The sequence below is a fragment of the Lepidochelys kempii genome, chromosome 15, assembly GCF_965140265.1.
Source record: "Lepidochelys kempii isolate rLepKem1 chromosome 15, rLepKem1.hap2, whole genome shotgun sequence".
Taxonomy (NCBI): Eukaryota; Metazoa; Chordata; order Testudines; family Cheloniidae; genus Lepidochelys; species Lepidochelys kempii.
In genome coordinates this window covers 15,369,294-15,392,909 of record NC_133270.1, presented here as the reverse complement: position 1 = coordinate 15,392,909, position 23,616 = coordinate 15,369,294, and the positions used below count along the sequence as shown (strand labels likewise).

The 23,616-nt window shown below is 42.7% G+C and overlaps 1 protein-coding gene across 2 annotated transcripts in view; it reads right to left on the bottom strand.

The window, feature by feature from the left end:
* PPM1F (protein phosphatase, Mg2+/Mn2+ dependent 1F) overlaps positions 1-23,616 on the bottom strand; it is a 42,300-nt gene that overhangs the window by 10,559 nt on the left and 8,125 nt on the right. Inside the window, exons 2-6 of one of the 2 annotated variants that reach the window (XM_073313627.1) lie at positions 12,011-12,141; positions 5,816-6,015; positions 4,839-5,027; positions 2,944-3,087; positions 1,243-1,336 (exon numbers count right to left, since the gene is read on the bottom strand). In XM_073313627.1, the coding sequence (XP_073169728.1) occupies positions 1,243-1,336; positions 2,944-3,087; positions 4,839-5,027; positions 5,816-6,015; positions 12,011-12,141 (758 nt within the window). Of the gene's footprint in view, positions 1-1,242; positions 1,337-2,943; positions 3,088-4,838; positions 5,028-5,815; positions 6,041-12,010; positions 12,142-23,616 lie in introns of those variants that run through there. The other variant, XM_073313628.1, reaches the window with a different exon arrangement.

The window sequence follows — 23,616 nt, the reverse complement described above, 5'->3', positions numbered from 1 at the left end:
TCCAGCGTTGCAATGCTTTCTTTTAGGGCCAGATCATACCCCAGAGATCCATGCACAGCTCTCTCAATGCCCCATGAAGGAGATGGATGGAGGCTACAAAGCCAATGGAGAAGGCCTTCAACTCCTAACAATCCCCTGTGATTCATATGGACTTAAGGGCATCTACTGTGTTTTGGGGATGTTACCATGGCTCATTATACCCCTCCTCTAGAGCAGAATGATATGAGGAGCTCACCAAGGAAAACATCAAATTTTCCTCCCTCAGGAAATGCTGGGATGCTTTGGGTTTTGTTTGTTTGTTTGTTTTGGGGGGGGGGGAGGGCAAGGGAAAAGTGTGCATCTTGTGAAACCCTTGGAACACCAGGGAGGAAGCTTATTTTCATTAGCGATAATGACATGAGAGGAATAAGAACATCCCCTTGCACGCAGTATAGTGCCCAAATACTCAATTCAACAGTTCCACCTGTACACATTCATTTCAACACAAGTGATACAAGCTTACCACTTCTCAATTAAAGAAAAAAAAGAAGATACTGTATAAATGTATGATAACTTGCTTCAGTTCAGCCATTACAATTCTTCATTCACTGCTGTTGCCTAGGGTCTTTTCTAATTTTACTTTAAGTGGCAAGCATCCAAGAAAGTTCTTTCCACGGCATTTGGGAATATTATCATTTAAATGCAAATGGTCCACTGCCAATGTTTATGTTAGCTATTTGCAGTTTGAAGGATGACACAACAATTTGACTTTTGAAACACAGCGAAGAGAACAACTTGTAGATACTAAAATGGATAAATAAACTCTAAGGTCAAAAGCTTGTCTCTTTATTTAACAGAAGTTGATCCAATAAGATATTAACTCACCGACCTTATATGGAGATATTCAGACATCTATCAGATCAGAAGCCAATATTTGCTCTAGTGTCATGTACAATATACTCCGTAAGCTTGTTGGGCTTTCAGTTGCAACAGGATAGGTTATTAGAGGTGTTTCAAAGAAGGAATTGAACTAATTTTATTTTTTCCTTCAAAAACTGATAAGGGTTGTGCTGACCAAGCAATTTAATACTCCATTATTCAAGCAATTACAATAATAGAAGCAATTTACTCTTCAGCCCAAGCTGGGCAAACACTATAATCTCTTTATTAATAAATGGTTGTTTACTTATTCAGCCCCAGGATTTTTTAGATTATGTGTTTAAGAATAATTCAATTTTGACTAATTTAGATGGCGTTACTTACCTATTGCCCTGGAAACAGCAAGGGTTCCATTGACCCGCCAGCAGTCCATGTAGGTCACACAGCCACCTAGGGCTTCTATACGCATTCTCTCATCCTAGAAGAAAGAAGCACATCAACTCTTTATACTAAGAGCATATCCTATATCTTACTAAATTCACTGCTATCCAGTGTTGCAGAGAAAAATCTTAAATCCCTTCAACTTGTATACTTATAGTAGGATGCAAACAGCTTTATATTATCAAAGAAATGGGAATCAATAGTGTTCAGAGAAAAAATATGCTTAATAAAAAAAATCAGTCTTATTGCAATGTTAAGTTGAATATACATGAACAAGACGACATCTTCCCTATGACTGCATCATTGCTTGCTCGTGAAACTAAAGGGAAGAATCCCTATCTAAGTCATTTCTATAGGAACAAACTGGCAATATCCCCATCACTGTGCAAATATTTAAGATTGTGAATGGAAGTAGGAAGAAAAGGATAATTGTAAGGCTAAGGTTTTTAGATGTAGAAATAAAAACTGTATTTAGAGGCAAATTTCATTTTTATTAATATAATCCATACTCCTCAAGCCCTACAAAAACTTTAATATTCATACTATAAAGGAGAAGGTTCATGCAATGCCACCTCTAAAAACTTGCTACTGTCTTTTCAGATTGTACATAAGTCAGTTGAGTTATCTTTGACCTATTTTAATAAAAAGAAATGTAAGATTAATTAAGCCTGTTATGATACTAGACTATTATTGCCGTTTGGATGATGCTATTATGTAAGCCAGGTCTGAAATTAAAACATTAATTTACTAACTCAATGGTAACTTTAAAAAAAAAATCAGTTAATTTTGTTAATAAAAGGCTTGCAGTTGTAGATTTTTCATGGTTGCCCTGTATGCAAAGTTCCATAGTACTACAGTATTCACAAGGTTCTTTTTATTTTTTCTAAGGGGATTCCCAACTGAGAGTACAGATCAAATCTGTTCTTCAGCACAATCCTTTTTTCCTTTGGAAAAACATGCACTGAGAACACACACCTAGACAGAAGAAAGGCAAGACTGACACAACATAATTATGCTCCGTAACCGTCCAACTTAAAAGGGATGAAATCACCGAAAAGTGGCTCCATCTAGTCCTGCTAGAGACTTTAAATTTAATAGATGTAATTCATGAACACTTATCAAAAACTGCCAACAGACTGTATCCTCATCCATTTCAAGGATGAGATCGGCCACCAATACCATCAGCTCATCTTAATTAATTAGCCTCTTACAGTTTGTATGGCAACTTCCACCGTCTCTGTATGTATGTATTTATATCTTCTTACTAGATGTTCCATTCTATGCATCCGACGAAGTGGGCTGTAGCCCACGAAAGCTTATGCTCTAATAAATTTGTTAGTCTCTAAGGTACCACAAGTACTCCTGGTCTTTTTGCGGATACAGACTAACACAGCTGCTACTCTGAAACCTATCAGCTCAGTTTGTCATTCTAGTTATAGACTTGCATATGTGCCAGACTCCAGGAAATCTAGAGATTCCAAATAGTTCCAAAGCTACTTAGAGACCTTTTTTATAACATGTCTACAAAGAGACCAGTTCAACGTCAGTTGGTAGTTGGCCAGGTCTTCATTTAAAGAGATTCAGTGAGCCAAAAGTAAATTAATTACAGCCATTAGAGGAGAGAGCCAAAGAAAACAGGCTTACTTCTCTTTCAGGTTTGTGAGGTTCCATCAGGGTCACAGCTTTTCCCTGCTGCACCAACATTACCTGGGAGTCTCCAACCCAGGCTATGTGTAACCTGTTCCCCACAATTAAGGCAGATACACCTGTTGTACCACTCCGCAGCCTCTACAAAGGAAAACAGAGCAGTGCAAGTTAAACTGCAGTTTAACATCATAACATTGTAAATTAGGGTTAAGGCTACATTTATGTAACGGAGGTCATGGAAGTCATGGAATCTGTGACTTCCAGAGACCTCCGTGACAGTCTCTGCTTCAGCCCCAGGGGCTGCAGGATTCTGGAGCTGGAGCTGGCAGCCAGCAGGGTCTTGGCAGGGTTCCAGCAACAGGTGGCCCCCTGCAAGGTCCCACTGACACATGACGGACTCCTAGAGGGGGCCCTCGTCCGGGTTCCGGTGATGGGTGACCGCCTTGAGTGGTGAGGGGGGTGCCTCAGGAGAGAGGCTGGGTGTCCCATTTTTTCTTTGGGAAATATGGTCACCCCGCTGTGCTCAACTGCCGTGGGCAGGGGGAACTGGCCCCATAGCTCCTATCCACCACGGTGGCAGGGGAAACCATGGAGCTGCAGCAGCAAAAGTCACCGACAGGTCACAGCTTCCTTGAATTTTTGTTTATTGCCCGTGACCTGTCGGTGACTTTTACTAAAAATAACCATGACAAAAAACTTAGCCTTAATTAGGGTTAATTAAAGCTTGTTAACTGTGCAGTAATTTAGATTTTTGTGACTGGCAATCCACTGAATAAAAGGTACAAACATAAGAGAAAACACAGGTTTAGAGGAAACCCTATTCTAGCTTTCAAGTGTCTGACACTGCTATAGTTATGCTCTTCCCCTCGTCTTCACTAACTCCAACATTAGCTTCAAAGGGCCCAGAACCATTTGTTTACTTGGGTTTTTCTGAAAAGCAGAGGAATCAGTTTGATTTTAACTTCAGCAGGAAGAACCTTTCAGTACGTGACTTTTCTTCCCCATACAAACAGATGTAGCCACCCTATCTCTGCCTTCCTAGTGGCAGTGAAAAAATATTCTCAAGGTAAGCATTTCTCCACTGCTATATTACAGTCCATTATAAAAAGCCATCCTTGTTACACTTTGAATGGTCAAGTTTCAATGCTGCTGCTATAAAGATGGAAGAGTATCCTTCATTTGACGTTTACCACCTTCAGTTCCCTTACAATACTTTGAACTCAAGAACCTAGTTTAACTCATTTTTAAAATTTCTCATCCTCCAGTTATCTTGCCATACACCAACTTCACTCTCCCAAATATGGGGAAAGGAGGAAGAGAAAGGTCAGTGATGGTGCTAGTGGAACCAGCCTTAAGAAAATAAATAGAAAGATTTTCTTTGCCTTTCCTGTATTAAATTATGCAGATACAATTGAGGCTAGTCTTTTTTTTTTTTTCCCCCCTTCTTCTTCTCTCCAGGGAAGCAACTCTTTGTTGCCTGTATATTCCCTGAGATTGAGGATCCTGAAATAGCACTAACTCCTCACTTCAAAGTTTCCATCTCCCTGAACTTGCAGGCACTGGTTCTGATGAGAAGGGAAAATTTAATGTGACCAGTGAAATATTTTCCACTTAGGATACTTGGCAAACAAATTAGAATGAATTCAAAGTCTAACTGTAGGAGAACAAAATTTTCTGCATAACACCATTCCTGTTTACTGTTACCCAAGCAATTTCCCAACTGCTTAACCATAATGGAATCTGGCTCTATGTTAGGGTTGCCAATTTTGATTGGATGTATTCCTGGAGGTTTCATCACATGACAATCTTTAATTAAATATAAGATTAACCTTTAATTCCTGGAGACTTCAGGACAGTCCTGGAGGGTTGGCAACCCTACTCTACACACTCACCTCTCTTTCAGCTTTGAAAAGGAACATTTCATCAGTTTGCTGGAAAGAGCCTTTCAAGGCCTCAGTTGGGTTCTTAAGAATCTCCTTGTGTAATGCAACATTTACATGCAAATGAGTCGCTGCATAATTGGCGGCATCTACTCCACCATGGCCATCAAATACAGCAAAGTATACTCGATCAACATCATCCTTTTGGCAGGAGGGAGATACAAAGAGTTCAGAAATAAAAGTCAATTACCAGATTTTATGCAAGCATTTCAGTGAGAGAATATGCACACATATGTATGAGAGAGTGCAAGCATGTACATGGATACAATACTATGCAAATACACTGAGAGCCACAAACACCATGATCTTCCCTGGGAAAGGAAAGTAAGGTGACATGATCTAGCAAACTAATTTGGAGAGTAGGAATTAGGATACCTGTATTCTACTCTGAGCTTTCCCACTAACTGTGTGTAACCTCGGGTAATTTGCATCAGTTTACCAATGTGTAAAATAGATAGAATATAATCTCATGGGGGTATGTGTTATTTTTCTTTGCTCCTTGTTGATCACTGACCAGATTCCTGAAAAGGAATAGGAATTGAAAAGGCAGATTGGAAGGTTGTGTGGTTCCATTATATATTTAGTAAGCATCCCTGAATCCTCAACCAAAATGCTATTTTTCACCTTTACATCATCAATTCTCTCACAAAATATAGCAACACCCCGCGCCCCCAAAGTGAGTTATTTTCCCGCTCTCACCCTTGTGGTGGGAGCATATCAATGTCACAAAAAAATGTTATATAGCTAACCGAAACACACAAATCCAGTAGGTCTCTGCTCCACTACAGACCTGATAAAAGGACTGCTGTCAGAAAATCCTTTGTAGCACCTCCCAAAAGTGCTCACTCTGTGATACTAGGACATGAGTGTGTTTCAAGGGGTGTTTGAATGAATGCTAGAACTGACCTCTCCTGGCCACAGAGACTTACCGACAAGCCAAAGAGCTGATTGAATTCTGGGAGAGAAACATGTCTGTCCTCCATTTTCCGGCGGACGTTGCGGATGGCATGGCTGGAAATCAGCAGGAAGCACTTCAGTGACTTCAGGGATGGCAGTTGCTTCTGCCATTCACAGCAAATGTCTCGCAGCTTATTAAAGAAACAGCGCTGCAAAGAGCCTCCATCCAGCACTGATGGCAGAGAGACAGTAGGTGACTTAGTTGTATGTTTGGGAAAAGGAGAAGGAAAACAAATGAGGATATTCAAACCCAATCTCCTCTCTCCTACTTACCCCCTCACTTGTCTTTTCCTACAAGTTTTCTTCCCTAGGACTAAATGCATTCTCTCAATATATTCTGCCTGTACTAGCCTCTGGCTTGGAGCCAGAGTTCTGTCCCTCCCTTTAATCCACTGGTTTTAGACATATGAGCGCCTATGGATACACAGAATACTCCCTCCAAAAATCACTCCACTGGGACACTATGAAAAAAGGAGCAACAAATATATATCATTATGCTTGGCCCACACACTTCTGAGTCAAACCCCTCTTCAGAATCACAGGCAAAAAGTTCTGACCCAACAGTAGAGTATTATGGACAACAGGTCTTTCAGTCACCAGTTTATTAAATAGTTATTACCTCTGAAGCTCATCATGCTATCAAATGGCTGACAGTTCTCCAGGGCAATAGACTGCTTAAGGTCACAATGAGGATCCAAGGTCAGTTTAGTAAATTAGACATAAATGATCCAGTACTGGGAATTGTGAGTGCAATGTATTGTGCATACTGGCAGAAATGTATCCGTTTATAAAGAAAATTAGATGCAGATCAGAAAACTCTAAAGACTGTGCACAGGGCTTTTGTTCTCTTGACACAAGTCACAAATATTAGTCTGGGTTAGACCTAGGTTAAGTGCAGTTGAATTATATTCACTGAAAACAATGGATACACAGAATGTATCACGTGACAGATCAACTAGGTAATAACCCAGCACTATCAGACTGCAGAAATGTTTAAACTGTTGTCTTCTTCAATCATTTTCACACAGAGAGTGAACTATCGAATGTTAAAAGCATGAGGGACAGAAGACCATCTCTGCCACACTACTACTTTGCCATTACAGAGCAGAATCACAACACTACAGAGAGCAACAGGAAAAGTACTAGCCAGACACTCAAATCCTTTCCTGGACTCATCTCAAATTTCATTAATCCCAGCATTCAGTCTGGTGAGCAATAAACTGTGATATTTGTGATCATTTCTAGCTTAGCAATGCAGGGTCTCTCAGGTAGGCTGCAATTTTAAGTTTGCTGTCCAAGTAAAATCTCTCACCCACTGCTAAATCAACTTGCTTAAAGGGCGAGTAGAACTAAAGCAATTAACTATCACAGATCTTTCTACTTTACAGCACTGAAATTCTTTACTGGGTAAACTACCTTTTCAATTTCTATACTATAGCAACTCTTGCTAGCACTAAGAATGTCTCAGCATTAACTCCAGTTTCTCAAGCACATTCTCTCATCCACAGTACTGGATGTCCAGTTTCAGATACTTTCTTGCACCTGGTGAATGAAGAGCTTTGGTTTAATGCACCAAATATTGGCAAGTGGTCAGTCTGTGATATAATCACTTTTGATTTACTTATTTTTAGAAATTTTAAATAGGCAAGATATTTAATTCTGAGAAGTGCACTCATCACACATGCAGCTATTTTTAAATTGAGAAGATCAATATAGATGCTGGTCTACATATGCTGGTTAATATAGTCTAAATATGCATACCATTACACAGCATAATGCCTGTGAGGCAGATTTCCTTAACCAAGCATTTAAATAGTATAGTGATATTGTGTCACTAACCCAAGTTTTTAAAATTAGTTTGAAGTCTATTTTCATGAAAGATCAATGGTATTCTGGTCTATAATGGCAAGTCTCTCATCTCAAGACAAAAATTTCTCTTTTTAAAAAGATTAAAACATATCCTAGCAAATCAACAAAGTTATTTATTATTCGTATTATAATAGTACTTATAGGAATCAGTGAGGAGCGAGGCCCCATTGTGCTAGGCACTGTATAAACAGAGTGAAAGATGGCTCCTGCCCTACAGTTAAGGCAAGACAAGTGGGTTTAATAAGCAACTGAAAAGTAGGGCAAGGGAAACCATAAAACAAACAAACAAACAAAAAAGCCACATACATAGTTCAGATATGTGCATAGCTGGATGGTTTCAAATGCTATACTCCCCTCCCCACCCCCATACTCTAGCATAGTTGCTTGCAACCTTTTTGCTTTCTGTCCATATTCTTTCCACAACTCCTATTTCTCTTTCCCTTTGTATCTGGTCTCATTTCTCTTTTCTGTGATTTTTGTTCTGGTTTTGCTTTATATTTTTCCATTCTTGTTTTTATTCTTTACGTAAGTTTTAAGCAGTTTGTGAACTCCATGCCATGGTAAGCTGACACCGTTTTTTTTTAAATGATTTACAAGCTAAATTTTGAGTAAAAAGTTACCTGGAAACCAATGTTTGGAAAAGATAATATGCTGACATTAAGGATAGTTTTTCATAACTTTTCTACTTAAATGAAAAGGTTATGCTAATAAATAATTTAGGATATACATTTTTGTTCATGGAACATATTGTGTTGGAGAGTATATACAAGAGGAAGATAAAATGTAATGCTAAAAAAAATCCCTGTGTTGAGGAAAAACAGTAATACGGTGATAAGGAGACATGACAAAAATAGTGTAGAGAGCAGAAGTTATGTTAATTGAAGCTTGCACATGTGTATTGCACAGGTTACAGAAGATACAATGCTCAATGTTGACTGGAAGAAAGGCAATGAATAGGTCATGTGGAAAGGTATTAAAAAACAAAACAAAAAAAACCAAGCGAACAAGGGACCTAGTAGGAGAATGCTGGACCAGACACTGAGAAGACCACCATGAAGTGGCTAGGAGCAACCCAGAACCCTGGAACTCAGTAATTCGGGCCCCCAGCTGTTCCATCTTGCCTACTTATCTGTCAAACTATAAATAAATGATTGTCTGAAAATTTATAAACAAAAAGGCAAAACTGATTAAGTCTAAACTGAGTGGACTTGTGTCTCCATTTCCTACCTTACACCACACTGCTCAGACTACTGGAATTTTTGCAAGGTCATCTTCAAAAAGGTATGTTTTGTTGGTTTGCCCTTCCGGTTTTGGAATGTATTTTAGTGCCATAAGAATGATCCTTGTTTAAAACATTTAAGCTTGCTTTTCTAGACTACGTAGGACCACACTGACATAGATCTCTGGTTCCCACGCAGTGACATGCACTGCACTGGTGAAATCACATTGGCTACAGAACTCTAACCTCCAAACACCCTACCCCCAAAACAAAGAAATCCACATCTAGAATCCAATCAAGGGGATACAAATATTGAGCCAAACTTTCACCTTGAGTACCCAGGGCACAAATTGCATCTCCTTAACCCTGTGTGACAGTTGCTTTGGAAAGCAGATTATCCTGGAGGATGGTAATCAGCAGTATCATGACCACACTGCCGTGAGAATTCTAACCAGTGAAGGCAGCTTTAAATTCCAGCCAGGCTCTATATGAACCTCTCTGACAGAGGCTGCCTGGGAAGAGTGCTGGTCCCATCTCTTAGCGACTGGTTCTACCTACTTTGGGAACTGCAGCAGTCAACTCTGCTCTCCTCCCCGCAAAAAACAGGAAGCATTGGAAGTTTACACCACCATGTCCCCCTCTAGGCAAACTTCTGTTGGCACAGTCAGAATACAAAGGATTAAATCCAATGAATCAGATAGCAGCAGCAGTCTATATACAGCGAGTGAATACTTATGATTACTAGTGCTTTGTCCAGCATGGGCTATTTTGCCATCCTTACTCATATTGAGTATTCTAAAAGTAGTTCTATTTAAATCAGTGGGACTGCTCTCAGAGAAAGCTATTACTCAAGTGAGTAAGGATGGCAGACACTAGGCCTATGAGACTGAAAATTTATGAAAGGGTTATGAGGCATCCACAATGTCATCTAGGGTATTGTGGGAATGAACAAGCCAGTTTCATAAAGAAATGCTTGCAGCTCTTGAGAGATCATCACAATTCTAAAAAAGAAAAGGAGTACTTGTGGCACCTTAGAGACTAACCAATTTATTTGAGCATAAGCTTTCGTGAGCTACAGCTCATCCAATGAAGTGAGCTGTGGCTCACGAAAGCTTATGCTCAAATTGGTTAGTCTCTAAGGTGCCACAAGTACTCCTTTTCTTTTTGCGAATACAGACTAACATGGCTGTTACTCTGAAACCATCACAATTCTAAGTAGCTCAGCTTTCCATAAGGGCCTGCAGTTTTCAAGTATCCCAGGAGATGGAGCCAATTTACTATCAGCTCAATTCTGAGAAAGCAAACTGGGTTGGCATATGAATGAAAAAATGTTTCCTGAATCTGTGGGACTAAAGAGCTGCCAAATGTCTTGAGAAGACTGTGTTTAAAAACAAATTTTGTTTATACTTCCTGCACTTCCCTTCCAACATTCTCTATTAAAGTCTACCACCACATAATTTTTCTATGCTCTGGAGGAGGAGAGCTAGTACTCGCTATTTAGGCCTTGGCCAATTTGATTGAAACCAGCTATTTCCATATAAAGAGGGGGCGTGATAACAGTCTACAAACACATGAAGGCTGTACACATCAAGGAGGGAGAGAAAATATTTAGGATGCTGTAAAGGATACAGCCAAGAGTTATGGGATGAAATTAAGAAAGAAAATTTAAACTGAATATTGGAAAATATTCGACAATGAAACCTAATGGCCAGTGGATTAGTCTTGCAAGGTAAGAAGTGGAAGCCCCATCCTGCAGGGCTTTTAAAAACAGATTGGAGAACGTGTGTAACAGGAAATAACGTTTCATTGTCTGTGATGGTCTAGATTACCCAAGAGATTATTTCCATTTCTAGCTTCTGATTCCTGCAGCATCCGACCCTCACTCCAGCTCCAAATCAAATGGTAAAAGGAGGTTTGGTAATGCTTAAAGTTAAACATTCTAGTGAATAAATGCGATGGAACTGGTTGTTACACAGTGCTCAAACAGTGCGCAACTGTCTGTTCCCTACCCAACGTCAGCTGGTTGTGAGGGAATGAAGGCACCAGGTAGAAGGTCCAACAGTGCTCCACCCATCATCAAGTAGTCCATACAGTAATGATGATCTTATAGAAGATTAGGGTTGGAAGAGACCTCAGGAGGTCATCTTGTCCAACCCCCTGCTCAAAGCAGGACCAACCTCAACTAAATCATCCCAGTCAGGGCTTTGTCAAGCCAGGCCTTAAAAACCCCTGAGGATGGAGATTCCACCACCTCCCTAGGTAACCCATTCCAGTGCTTCACCACCCTCCTAGTGAAACAGTGTTTCCTAATATCCAGCCTAGATCTTCCCCATTGCAACTTGAGACCATTGCTCCTTGTTGTGTCGTCTGCCACCACTGAGAACAGCTGAGCTCCATCCCCGTTGGAACCCCCCGCCCCTTCAGGTAGTTGTTTCACCAAATGTAAGGGCCTGGGGTTTTGACACTTGCAGGCTCAAGCGTGACCATAGGTGCTGTCATCTTGACCCTGCGTGTGGGCAGAGATGCTCAAAGATTTAAATGGGTTGTACTTATGATGTTTAATGTAGCTGCGTAGTAGAGACCCCACCGATTCCAATGTGGACTGAAAAGGCACATTAATGGACTACCATTAGCTAATCATTGAAAAGGTTACTCGTGTAAAGAAACAAACGTACTTCAAAATTACAAAAGGTTAACTCCTCAAGAAAGACTGACAATCAACTCTTCACAGAAGTCTCTCCATTTAGCAACAAAAGAGCTAGAGTGCAGTTACTCCTTCCAATGTGACTCAACTCTGATTTTCAGGAAGTAGGTAGCTTAGCAGTTTCTGAAAAATCACGCCTCTTTATTGGACACCCCAAATCACTAATCAGTTTTGAAAGTCTTGATCCAGGTCTCGACTCCATGCTTGCACCTTGACCACAAAGTCATCCTTCATCCCACATTCTGTAAGAGCGATAAACGCTCTGCTCCCTATTTGCTTGCCAAAACATCCCACCAGGTACTCCAGGAAGTATTTCAAATTACAAGTGTTCCAGCAGACAACCTGTGGAAATCCACAGAGGGATATTATACTTACAGGTGAACTTCCTCTGGTCTCCCTCTTTCTCCTCTTCCACACTCTGCTTCTTAAAAACAGAAAGATCAGTCTGTAGCACTTTGTCAATTGCAGCGTGGATCAAAGATGCTGCAAGAAGAGGCGGTGCATTCCTGATGCGAGGAAAAGAAAAAAAGAAATATATTGTATTAAATTTAAACTGAACCGTGGCCTTCCTGAAGTCAGCAACCTCATGGCTCAAAAAGTTAGAAAGCCCCAGCAGCTACCAATAATTGTGACTCCTGGTCAGGGATGTAACTTTAATAGTCTCCAGAGACAACCGAAAACAAGTGTCACACTTTAGTATTACCAGTATTTGTAGTATACAAAGACCTTTATAAGTCTCTAAACTCAGTTTAGATTCAAAGATAGCAGTTCCCTTGAGAATGCAGGGGCCAGAGGTGCATGAAGTGTGATTTCGAACTGCTGCCTCATTTTTAACTCTTTCAATCACAGACTGCATCTTGTGCTCTTGCATTCTGTGATGGGAACTGTTACCTACAGAGCCTTGTTAGGACTGAGCTCAGGCACTCTGCTTCTCTCACTGTGTGCCATGTCTTCTTTATTTTTAAACAGATATGATAGGAGTTATTCACCTTCCCACCCCCAGTACTCATTTCTTTTGGTGGGTTTTTGCTGATTTCTTGCTTGAAATGTGGATAATTATCCATTGTGATATTACAAAGCATATTAGAATCCCAGTGTATGGTATGTGCACATCACTAAACACATAGCATCCAGAGCTCCAATACACTTTGGACAGGTGAAGGGAAAGGTGACTGAATTTTTGTGCAAAGTGTAACATCTTAGCACAGCATAGGTCAGAGAGAGGTTGGAATGTTTTGCCTCTAGCATTCCAGTCCCCAGGTTCTCCTGAGCGGAGGCTCCACAAAACCAGTGCAGAGTGGAACTGAAAAGAGAGTGTCCACTGGGGATGAGGCTTTAAACAGATATACTACATGCATAATGAGAGTTTTATATGATACACACAAGAGACTCGTGATAAGGCTTTAAATAATAAATTTGCAGATTCAAGGGAAGCCTGTTCCAACTTTAAAGTTGTGTGACTGCAAAATAATCATTTCATATGCAATATATCTTTGTAGCAGGTATCAAGAATTCACTGCCGAGGATCTCTGGGAGGAGAGGCAGTGAAATAAAAACACTACTGGGAACGAAGAAGTTCATGAACACAGGACTTCAAACATGGCTCTGAGAGTCTCTGGATATCGACAGGATATTAACACTGCATCCAAAGAAGTAAAATGGTAAGCTATCTGGATCAGGTCAAGGACAGGTTTGGGTGGGAGCGGGGTTTCCTGGAAAGAGTTTGGGAAGGCCTGCATAAATTGGCTGGCTTTAACATAATAAATGCTCTATAAAGATTCAAACCCCAGTTTTCAAATCTTAAAAGAACATTTTTAGCACCACTAGGAACTATGAGCTCAAATGTACAGTAAAAGCGATTTTATCCAGCACTTCACCAATCGGAAATCTCTAGAAACCAGCACTTCTGATCTTCATTGAAAGTCCGGTTTATAGCCTGGTTGGCACGGGGCCAGCAAAGGGTTGGGGGGCTTGGGGGGAGGGGTGCGAGGTCCCATATCTGGGGGATGCTCACCTCAGGTGGCTCCCCACAAGCAGCAACCTGTGCACTGCCTCCGCCCGCAGGGGCCACCCTCGCAGCTCCCATTGGCTGTGGTTCCTGGCCAGTGGGAGATGCGGAGCCGGCGCTCGGGGCGGGGGCAGTGTGCAGCGCTGCCTGCCATGTCTCTGCCTAGGAGCAGCTAGGACAGGTCGCCACTTGTGGGGAGCTGCCTGAAGTGAGCGCCCCCCGGACCCCCTCCCACACCCAATCTTCCTTCCTCTTATATAGCTGGCATTTTTCACTTACCAGCACCCCCCCTTCACCCAACATGCCGGATAAAACAGCTTTTACTGTATTTCAAAAATCCTTGCTGAAAAGCAGACTTTGTCAAGTATTCATGGCCATGTGTACCTCCTGCTACTGCAAACAAATCTTCATGCAGGTCAGCTGGCTGCTAATATAGAACTTGTTTTATGCAATGTTCTGTAGCAACGATGTCCTACTTTAGTTTGAGAGTGCCTTCAGTACTCCAAAAACGCACAGAAGTGTATTTGCAGTCCTCCTTTCATTTCAAAGCTTTCTTGCCAAAACCAGAAGCTACTTTGCCATTTCTGTTAGTGCATGGTTAAGCCTGAAAAGGTCTTTGTTTTCCTATCCAATCTAAACAGACAAAAGCAAATCACATCTGCTTACTAGGAATATGTTTGCATGACTGCGCTGACAAAATGGACAACTGGAAGTTTCAAGACCACCTTGCAGACGAGAAATGCAGTCAACCTACGTAGAAATGCAACAGCAGTAGGAAAGTGTTAAGCTGAAAATGTTCTACTTCTCCCCCTTTTGAGCTGCTGCATCTTTGTGGGGGGGAAGGAGGAAGGAAGGAGAATTCAAAACAACATGAGTGCAAGAATGCTTCAGCAACTGTCAGCTGCACAGCTAGTCTCTGCATTGCAGAACAAAGCATAGCATGAGGAAGTCATGCAGCGGCACCGATTTAGCATGTCCAGTGAAGACACATTACATGGACAGGAGAACGCTCTCCCATCAATGTAATTTACTCTATGTAAACGAGAGGTGGAAGCTATGTGACCAGGAGAGTGTCCCTCGCCGACATCAAGCAGCGTCTACACCATGCTAAATCAATGTAAGTTATGTTGCTCTGGGTGGGTTGGGGGGTTCACACCTCTGAGCAACGTAACTTACATCGACTTAGGCGGTAGCACCTTTACATCATAAGCCTTGTCTACACTAACGTGTTCGAAAAGTCTAGTCTAGACAAAGTAGCATATACATTAACCTGTGCTAGGCTGATCAAGTTAAAGCCTATACTCCCACCTGAGCTTTCATTCAGCCAGATAGCTTGTCTACATTAGATATTTCAAGCGTATTAGTTAGAACATGTTACCTAAGATATTCTAGCATCACACCTTTTATCTTAGCCTAGAAATGGTGCAAGTGTTTGTACCATGATTAAGTGTCAATATAAGTTCTATCTCCAGAGATGGAAACAGAAAATATTATGAGGAAAACAGCAGGAAAGAAAATGGGTGAAACAAGAAGAGAAATCACAGTATACTTTAATGGCCATTAAGAGCCACAGTTAAGGATCTTTTCTAGACTTACCTATGGTGCCTTGTGAATGGAATTTGAAAGCTAAACCAGATTTCTAGTTGACATTAGAATAGTGTTCAATACTTTGGTTTCAGGCATGGCTTTTGTTCTACCTTCAAAAGCCTTGGCTCAGTATGGGCTGGACCCTAGACACAACTTTAAAGCACAGGAAATGCTGTAATGCACAAGTCTCACTGAGACCTCTAATCACAGGAAGCGTGCAACATTCTTGGTAGATTCTGCCCTCCAAGTAAAGGAAAAGAATTACAAACCATCATGTCACATCCTTCCATTCTTGCCAATTACCACTCAGCTCCCAAAAGGAAATTCACTGAAGATTCCTTAGCATTTTCAGGAAGCAGAGCAGGACACTGCCAAGTGAGATGTGGAAAAAATAGCTTTGCAGTGTCCTTTTTTGACCTGAAATGAACCTAGATGTTCTGAGCTACATTTTATAGGGTTTTACTAGCAGCACTATCTATCAAACCGGGCACAGTGGCACGTGCCTGTAATCCCAGCTATTTGGGAGGCTGATGGATCACTAAGGTTGTTCTGGGCTTTGGTGCACTATGCTGATCAGGTGTCCTGTGCCATTGACAGCCTAGCCAGTGGGTGGCTGAAGGACTGGCTACAACAACACGAACCAATCGATCAAGGTGAAGCTGACTATCTACCTTGCCTCCTCTTTACTTTAGCTCATATGAAGTTACCTGCATGGCAGTGGTGTTTGAGATTCAAATTAGATATTAATAGGCTCCAGCCCCACCTGCTCCAAAGCAGAAGATTAACCAAAAAATTTATATATATTTGGTTAACTGAGGAAGGGAGCAATGGACAGTTACAATCAGTCTCTCTTCTCCTGGGAGAGAGATAGTATGGAGGAACAGGAGCTGATTTAGAAGAGGAGGAATTGGGAGCAGAAACAGTGCCTGTGTTCACGGTCCCTTGGTAGGCTACACCTGCTGTTTTTTTGCAGGGATGCTCTCTCTGTATGCACCCCACGGGGCCAAGCCCCAGGCCTTTACCGCTAAGGGTGGAATTTGCAATTTACATACTCTCAGACCAGGAGAACCTGGGCTACAGATCCCTGGTATCAACCATGACTAATTCAGCAGGTCTAACAGGAGGTGGACTATTGTGTTAACTCGGTTTACAATTTACCTAAATTGTAAGCTCAACTGTAAAAAGTGAATGACAGTTCATAAGTTGTCACAATGACCTGTTATATAAAATTGTTTAAGAAAAGATGCAAGGAGATAGAAAGACAATTAATTTAAACTGAAAAGGTTTTACGGGTAATCTTAACACTGTTCTTGAGTAGTATGACTGGTAAACAAGAGGAGTAGAGCACTGGAAATCAATTGACCAAAACTGGCATGTCAGAAATTAGACCTATTGGTGGACAAAATAATGAGGAGATTGGCTATTCCACCCATCCCTTTTGGGAATTTTAAAAAGCAACGAGACTTTGGGGGATGAAAATTAGCAGAAGGGAAAACTGCAATGCTGGCTGACTGGAAGACAAGACAAGGAGAAGGAGCACATTTCACCACCAAGACTGCCACCCCCCACCATCTCCTGGGACCCCAGACCTTCTTCATCCTAATCCTGAGACACATCCTGACCAGACCAGACCCTAGAGAAGGACCCAGATGACAACACCTCATCCACCGGCTCTGGCTAAATCCTGAACACAACTTGGGATGTGAGACTGTCTCCTTCCCTTGTCCCCAAATTTGTCCTCTCGCTCTCCTTTTTCTTTCTGTCTAATTAGTGTCTGGTTTAGTCAGGCAAGCCTGCATATTTTGCAATACCACTGTAAGCCTGCGAAAGAGGCAGCTAAAAGCAATGCCCCAAGCAGCCCAATGCTGGTACCAATGTGTCAAGTCTGAGTGGCTGATAAGACAAATGTGTGTGCCAGTGTTTTTCCAGCAGTGAAGTTGCAAGAGAACACCAGAGACAGAAGCTGCATTTTATATCTTTGCTGTTCTTTTCTCTTCCCTCTTGTATGTGTATCTGTCTTGTTTTGTCTTCGAGGCGGAGGGTCTCGGGGGTATGGACATTGGGCAGGGGGCTGCTCGGGCCCCAAGTCCAGGGCAGGTGGAGGGTCCGCCACGGCTCCCCACAGCTGCCCGCCCGGCTATTAAAATGGCTGGCGCCACTTCCCTCCCCCCCCCCGCCAGGTCTGCGAGAGCCACTCGGGCAGCTGTGGGGAGCCTGGGTCCCTCCACCTACCCTGGGCAGAGGGCCTGGGGGGCAGGGAAGCAGGGACACTGGGCAGGTGGCTGCTTTGGCCCCCCACCCAGGGCAGGTGGAGGGTCTGCTGCAGCTCCACAGCTCTTATCATGGCTGGGCTGCAACTCCAAGCCGCCTCACAGCTGGAGCTGGGTCCAGGACAGCCACACTGGCAGCTGTGTGGAGCCTGGGTCCCTCCACCTGCCCTGGGCAGGGGGCTGGGACACTGGGCAGCAGGCTGTTTGGGCCCCCCACCCAGGGCGGGTGGAGGGTCCACCGCAGCTCCCCACAGCTGCCAGCGCGGCTCTCCCCAACCCAGCTCCGGCCGGCTCAGAGCCGCAGCCCAGCCATGGTAGGAGCCAAGTGGGCAGCTGTGGGGACCTGCAACAGACCCTCCACCTGCCCTGGCTTGGGGGCCCAAGCAGCCCCCCGGGCAGCTCCACAGGTCTCCCCTCGCCCTCACCAGCATGGAGCCCAGCTGGGGAGCTGCAGGAGAGGGGGGAGCTGAGAGCATCCCCCAGCCGTGTCCCAGCCCTCCAGGCTCCCTGCCCAGCCGAGGGCAGGTGGAGGGTCTGCGACTCCGCGCGGGCTCCCCACAGCTGCCCACATGGCTGTCCCCGACTGGGCTCTGGCAGGGGGGGATGCCTCAGAGCCTCAGCTTGGCCCCCAGCGTATAGCCCTGCAAATCTGCGGATATCCACAGATAATTATTGCGGATCCTCGATCGGATGCAGACTCGCTATCTTCTCCAGAGTCACTGCCCCAATTATGACACTTTCGGAAAGGTTCTGAAAGCACGATACCGACCTTCTGTTGTGCTCTGTGCCCACAGATTACAGCTGCTTTAGAACTGAGAATTGTGCAACAGATGGCAGACTCTGAACAGCTGTTCTCTGGTGTGCTATACAGGGAAAAACAAGCTCTATACAACTTAGTAGGTGGTGGCATGAGGACTTGCAAAGACTGATCAATACCTAAAGCCCCAAGTCCTCCTGGCTCTTTTAAAAATCTAGTTTAGATTCTTCCTCCCTGTCTCAATCGCCCCATGTGATACTTTCAGAAGATCATCTCTGTTATACGACCAGACAGATAAGAGGCTCCCGACTGTACCTGTGAAGTTTAATGCAGGGGTTCTCAACCTTTTTCTTTCTGAGGACCCCCCAACATGATATAAAACTCCACAGCCCATCTGTGCCACAATAACTGGTTTTCTGCCTATCAGAGCCAGGGTGGCGTTAGGTGGTAGCAAGCAGGGCAATTGCCTGTGGCCCCATGCCACAGGGCCCCCATGAAGCTACATTGCTCAGGTCTCAGCTTCAACCCCGGGTGGCTGGGCTTCAGCCCCATGCAGTGAGATTTCAGCTTTCTGCCCTGGGCCCCAGCAAGTCTAATGCTGGTCCTGCTCAAGACCCCCTAAGGGCCCCAGACCCCTGGTTGAGAACTACTGATTTAATGGATATATATATATATCAGAGAATGGTATGCTGGCCACTTGCCCTTGTCCAAGAAACTCATATGGAGCTATTCTAGATGTTCAAATACATGGAGTCACACTAATACTGCTGTGATGAGCATGGTATAAAAGTCTAAACATATTAGATAGAAGTTTTTGTTAAGAGAACAGAAGATTGGCGGGGGCAGTCTGAAAAAGTGTAGATGGATTCTCTGCTTGGAAGGGAAGTGACAGCATTTCCAGATCAGAAATCGTCTAGGAAACAAAAGCGGTCCTTAATAAAATATTCCTCCCCTCCTGCCTTGTAATTAACTGCAGAACATTTTCATTCAAGTGAATCTAATGGTCATTACCTATTTATATTGTGGTAACACCCAAATGCCCTGATTAAGGTTGGAGCCCTATTGCACTAGGCAAGATACAAACATCAGTCAAAAAGAGAACAGCTGAATGTTCCTAGATGACAGAAAATGATTACTACACAATTTCAGCAGCCCACTTGTTGACTTTTGTGATCAATGTTTTCCTGGTCTTTAAAACACACAGGGAAAGGAGGAGAATGAGGGATTTTAAAGATAGAATTTTCATCTTCTCTCAGAACGGTTTTCATCCAGCTGGAAAAATAAAATAATCACCATAGGATTCTTTTCTGACAAAACTGTCAAAGACTAGACTTCAGGATCTGATCTTCAGAATCTCTATTATTGCTGGCTGAAGTATCTATATTTTGATAACAGCCTTATAGAAAGTAGATACTACTAAAGAACCACCCACCATTCCCTCTTCATTCCCAAGAGCAAGATCAACAAAACTCAAACACACATAACATGTTGGGGAGGAGGGGATAAACAATCCCCGCCCTTCCCACCTCATCCATTCTCTGCTGAGTCAATTCCAAGGGGAATACAGCTCTCACTGAAGAAGTCTGATTCCAAGTCCTAGATGGTGACAGGTTATTGATCACAGTAAGGGGTTGAGAGATTATAAAACTCCCTGGGGAAAAAAACAACAACCCAGTAACATCTGTTATTAACCTTCCCTCTGTGAGCCATAAAGTGAAGCCCAAGCCTTGTGGTGTGGGGCACAGAATTGCTATGTATCAATTAACATTTTAAAGAGTCACATGGGGGTTGGCTCTCTTAACTTAATTGTGTATATATAAAGTCTGCTGCAGTTTCCACGATATGCATCTGATGAAGTGAGCTGTAGCTCACGAAAGCTTATGCTCTAATAAATTGGTTAGTCTCTAAGGTGCCACAAGTACTCCTTTTCTTTTAACTTAGAAGCATCCCCTCCCCTTTGGGAATGTTCAGAATTGTAACTGACAGATGCATGTAGAGACTTCTCTGCAGTAGAAGCCCTGCCCCAAGACAGCCACCCACCCATGGCTATGAACTAAATGGCACTGTTCAGAAGTGGAACATAACATTTAGGATAACAACGATTTCAACAGAAGCAGAGTAATTTCATACAAACTACTGGAGCAGAGCCTGCAAATTCTACAAGTGGAAAACTGAATTAGTTTTTCCAAGGATCAAAATAAATCAATGTATTTTACACAACTTCTGGCAGTTCACAGAATCCCACAGTGCACTGGTCACTTCTTAGGTGAGCTGTCTAGTCTATTTTCTGTTTTCTACTTGCAATGGGTCAAGTTTGCCAGAAACCAGTTACCTGTATTGATGAGTGCTACTCTGCGCGGAGCGCTCAATTATGCATTATTTTGTCAGTATCAAGTTCTACAGTATTGTCCTGCCACCAACTCCTTCAGCAGTAAGCATGTTTCAGAAGATGACACAGGCAAACACTTGGGTCTAGGTAGGGGGCAAGAAATTACAGCTGCAGCTGAACTCTGCAGTTTTCCACCACCATATCCAAAGGCCTTGTTGAGCATGGCATCAGCCAGCCTGGAAAGCTGCTCCTAGTTAGGGAAGAAGTGGTCAGCACATCATGCACAGCAACAGCTTGAGCCATGCCAAATTTAAAGAGATGGACAAATGGTCTATATTTTTGTGTGTTTAAAATAGAAAGGAAATCAAACTAAACATGGAAAAATTGATAGAATTTAGCTACTTACTTGGCTCGATGGCACCAGCATTTATATTACATTGTGTCTGCCAAGACCAGAGATCCTTTTTAGCAATCTGCTCTTCTCCGGATGCAACTCATAATTTATTGTGCATTTCTATTTAATACATGAACACAAGCACAGCATTACCAGGGGCAAAATTCTTATTCAACTTCCACAGGCCAAAGCTGAGTGGGGGCAAGAATGGAAATATTACACAGCTCAGTCTATCTGCTGCCAGCCATCAAATGTACATAAAGAACTCTGGTGCAAAAACCAGCTAAACTTATTCCTGAGAAATGGGGGAAAGCTGGACTATGATATGATATGACACTGATCTAAGATGGCAATCCCAATACCCTAAGATTTTTTTTTTGTCCCCAACAGAAAACAGCACAGTGTCTCCAATTTAGATGCTGATCTCCTGATATCATGCAAACACGTGTTCAGATTTAATCCAAACAAGAGCTCCAAACCAAGCAATATCCAGTGTTACCAACTCTCATGATCATGAGTCTCATGATATTTGATGTTATACTTAAATCCCCTGAAAGCATACAATTAGCAGAGATCTCCACTTCCATTTAAAAAAATGAAGTAAGTTTCTAGTCCTCATGTTTGCAGAGAAAAGCTGGAAAACATAACATGGCTTAAATGACTTTTGAACATTTCTTCTGGCAAAACTGATAATCTCATAGCTGTTCTGATGTGGAACTTTTCCATCTCATCACGACAAAGATACCAGTTTGAAAGATGACAGAGGGAATACAATAATGGTTTATACGAATATACTCACTATAATTGTATTAATCCCAACCCAGCTGTGGTGGTAAAGGAATTTTAGCACATATTAATTATGGATGAATCATCTGCAATAAAAAAAAGTTAACTTTGCAAGTCTGAAGTGGAAGCAGCCAAGGCAAAATTCTGCTTCATTGGTCACAAACAACTATTAGGGCTTGTCTCCACTTACTGGGGCATCGACACTTGGGTCTAGGGAAGACCCGCTAGATCGACTGGCATACACTCTCCCATCGTCACTGGTACTCCACCAGAATGAGAAACACAAGGTAAGTTGATGAGAGAGTTTCTCCCTTCAGCCCAGCATGGTGTAGACACTGCAATAAGTCAACCTAAGGTACGTCAACTCCAGCTACGTTATTCACGTAACTTAGGTCGACTTAGCCCCGTAGTATAGACCTGCCAATGCACTGGTTATTTTAGCAAGCTGTGTTAATAAATGACATCACATTACTATTGATGTCATTTTCATCTTGTGTGCAGGACTCTAAAAAGATGCTTCTGATTCCAACAATACCATTGATTAGTGTGAACAATGGGGTTTCTAGAAGAGGCAGCCATTTCTGTTAATCCCATGATTTCCTTCAATCATGCTACTACAGAGTACAGCAGTTCCCACCAAATACAGAAAGAATAGTTTGTAAAGTCATGCTTCACGTGAGATATCACCAACAATCTGTAACTCCTGGATGAGTCACTCTTATTCTAAAGGCTTGCTGTGAAAACAATGTTGGTACGCCCACTACATTCCATTATGATATTTGTAATGTCGCTAAATACTTTGCATTACTGTATTATATGTTGTGACAGGGTCAGATGGCTAAAGGAGAGCAATAGAAGGCAGATATATTAGCCCCAGGTTAAGTAGGTCCCTTTTCCCTGGGTAAGGTAACAGGGAAGGTTCCAGAACAATCAGGAACCTTCTGGAGACAATTAAGACAGGCTGATTAGAACACCTGCAGCCAATCAAGAAGCTGCTAGAATCAATTAACGCAGGCTAATCAGGGCACCTGGGTTTTAAAAAGGAGCTCACTTCAGTTTGTGGTGTGCGTGTGAGGAGCTGGGAGCAAGAGGCAGTAGGAGCTGAGAGTGATAACATGGACTGTTGGAGGACTGAGGTGTACAAGCATTATCAGACACCAAGGAGGAAGGTCCTATGGTGAGGATAAAGAAGGTGTTGGGAGGAGGTCATGGGGAAGTAGCCCAGGGAGTTGTAGCTGTTGCACAGCTGTTCCAGGAGGCACTCTAGACAGCTGCATTCCACAGGCCCTGGGCTGGAACCTGGAGTAGAGGGCAGGCCCGGATTCCCCGCAGATCCTCCCAACTCCTGGTCAGACACAGGAGGAGTCGACCTGGACTGTGGGTTCAGAAAAACGGCCAAGCTGAGGGCTGCCATGAAGCTCCAAGGTGAGCAAATCCGCCAATAAGTGCAAGATCCACCAAGGTAGAGCAGGAACTTTGTCGCAATGTGTGTGTGTGTGTATATATATATATATACACACACACACACACACACACACACATATACTGAAACTACTGGATCACAGTGCTACTGAAAGCAGAGGTTGTGTCAAAAAAGAGTTACCAGCATCACCCAAAAAAGGAGGTATGAGAAAGAGCCATTAAGGAGGATTCAGGGGAGGTATAGGGACAAGAGATCATTTTCTCTTTATATACATAATTACACCAAAGCAAACACTGACAACCTGAATTCCCACATTTCCTAATTGTTGAGTGCTTGCCTTACAACCTGAATAATGTTCTTTTAACATACTATTTTTACCATAGCAAATCCTTGCCTCATTTGTCCAGAATTCCTGTCCCACTCTCCT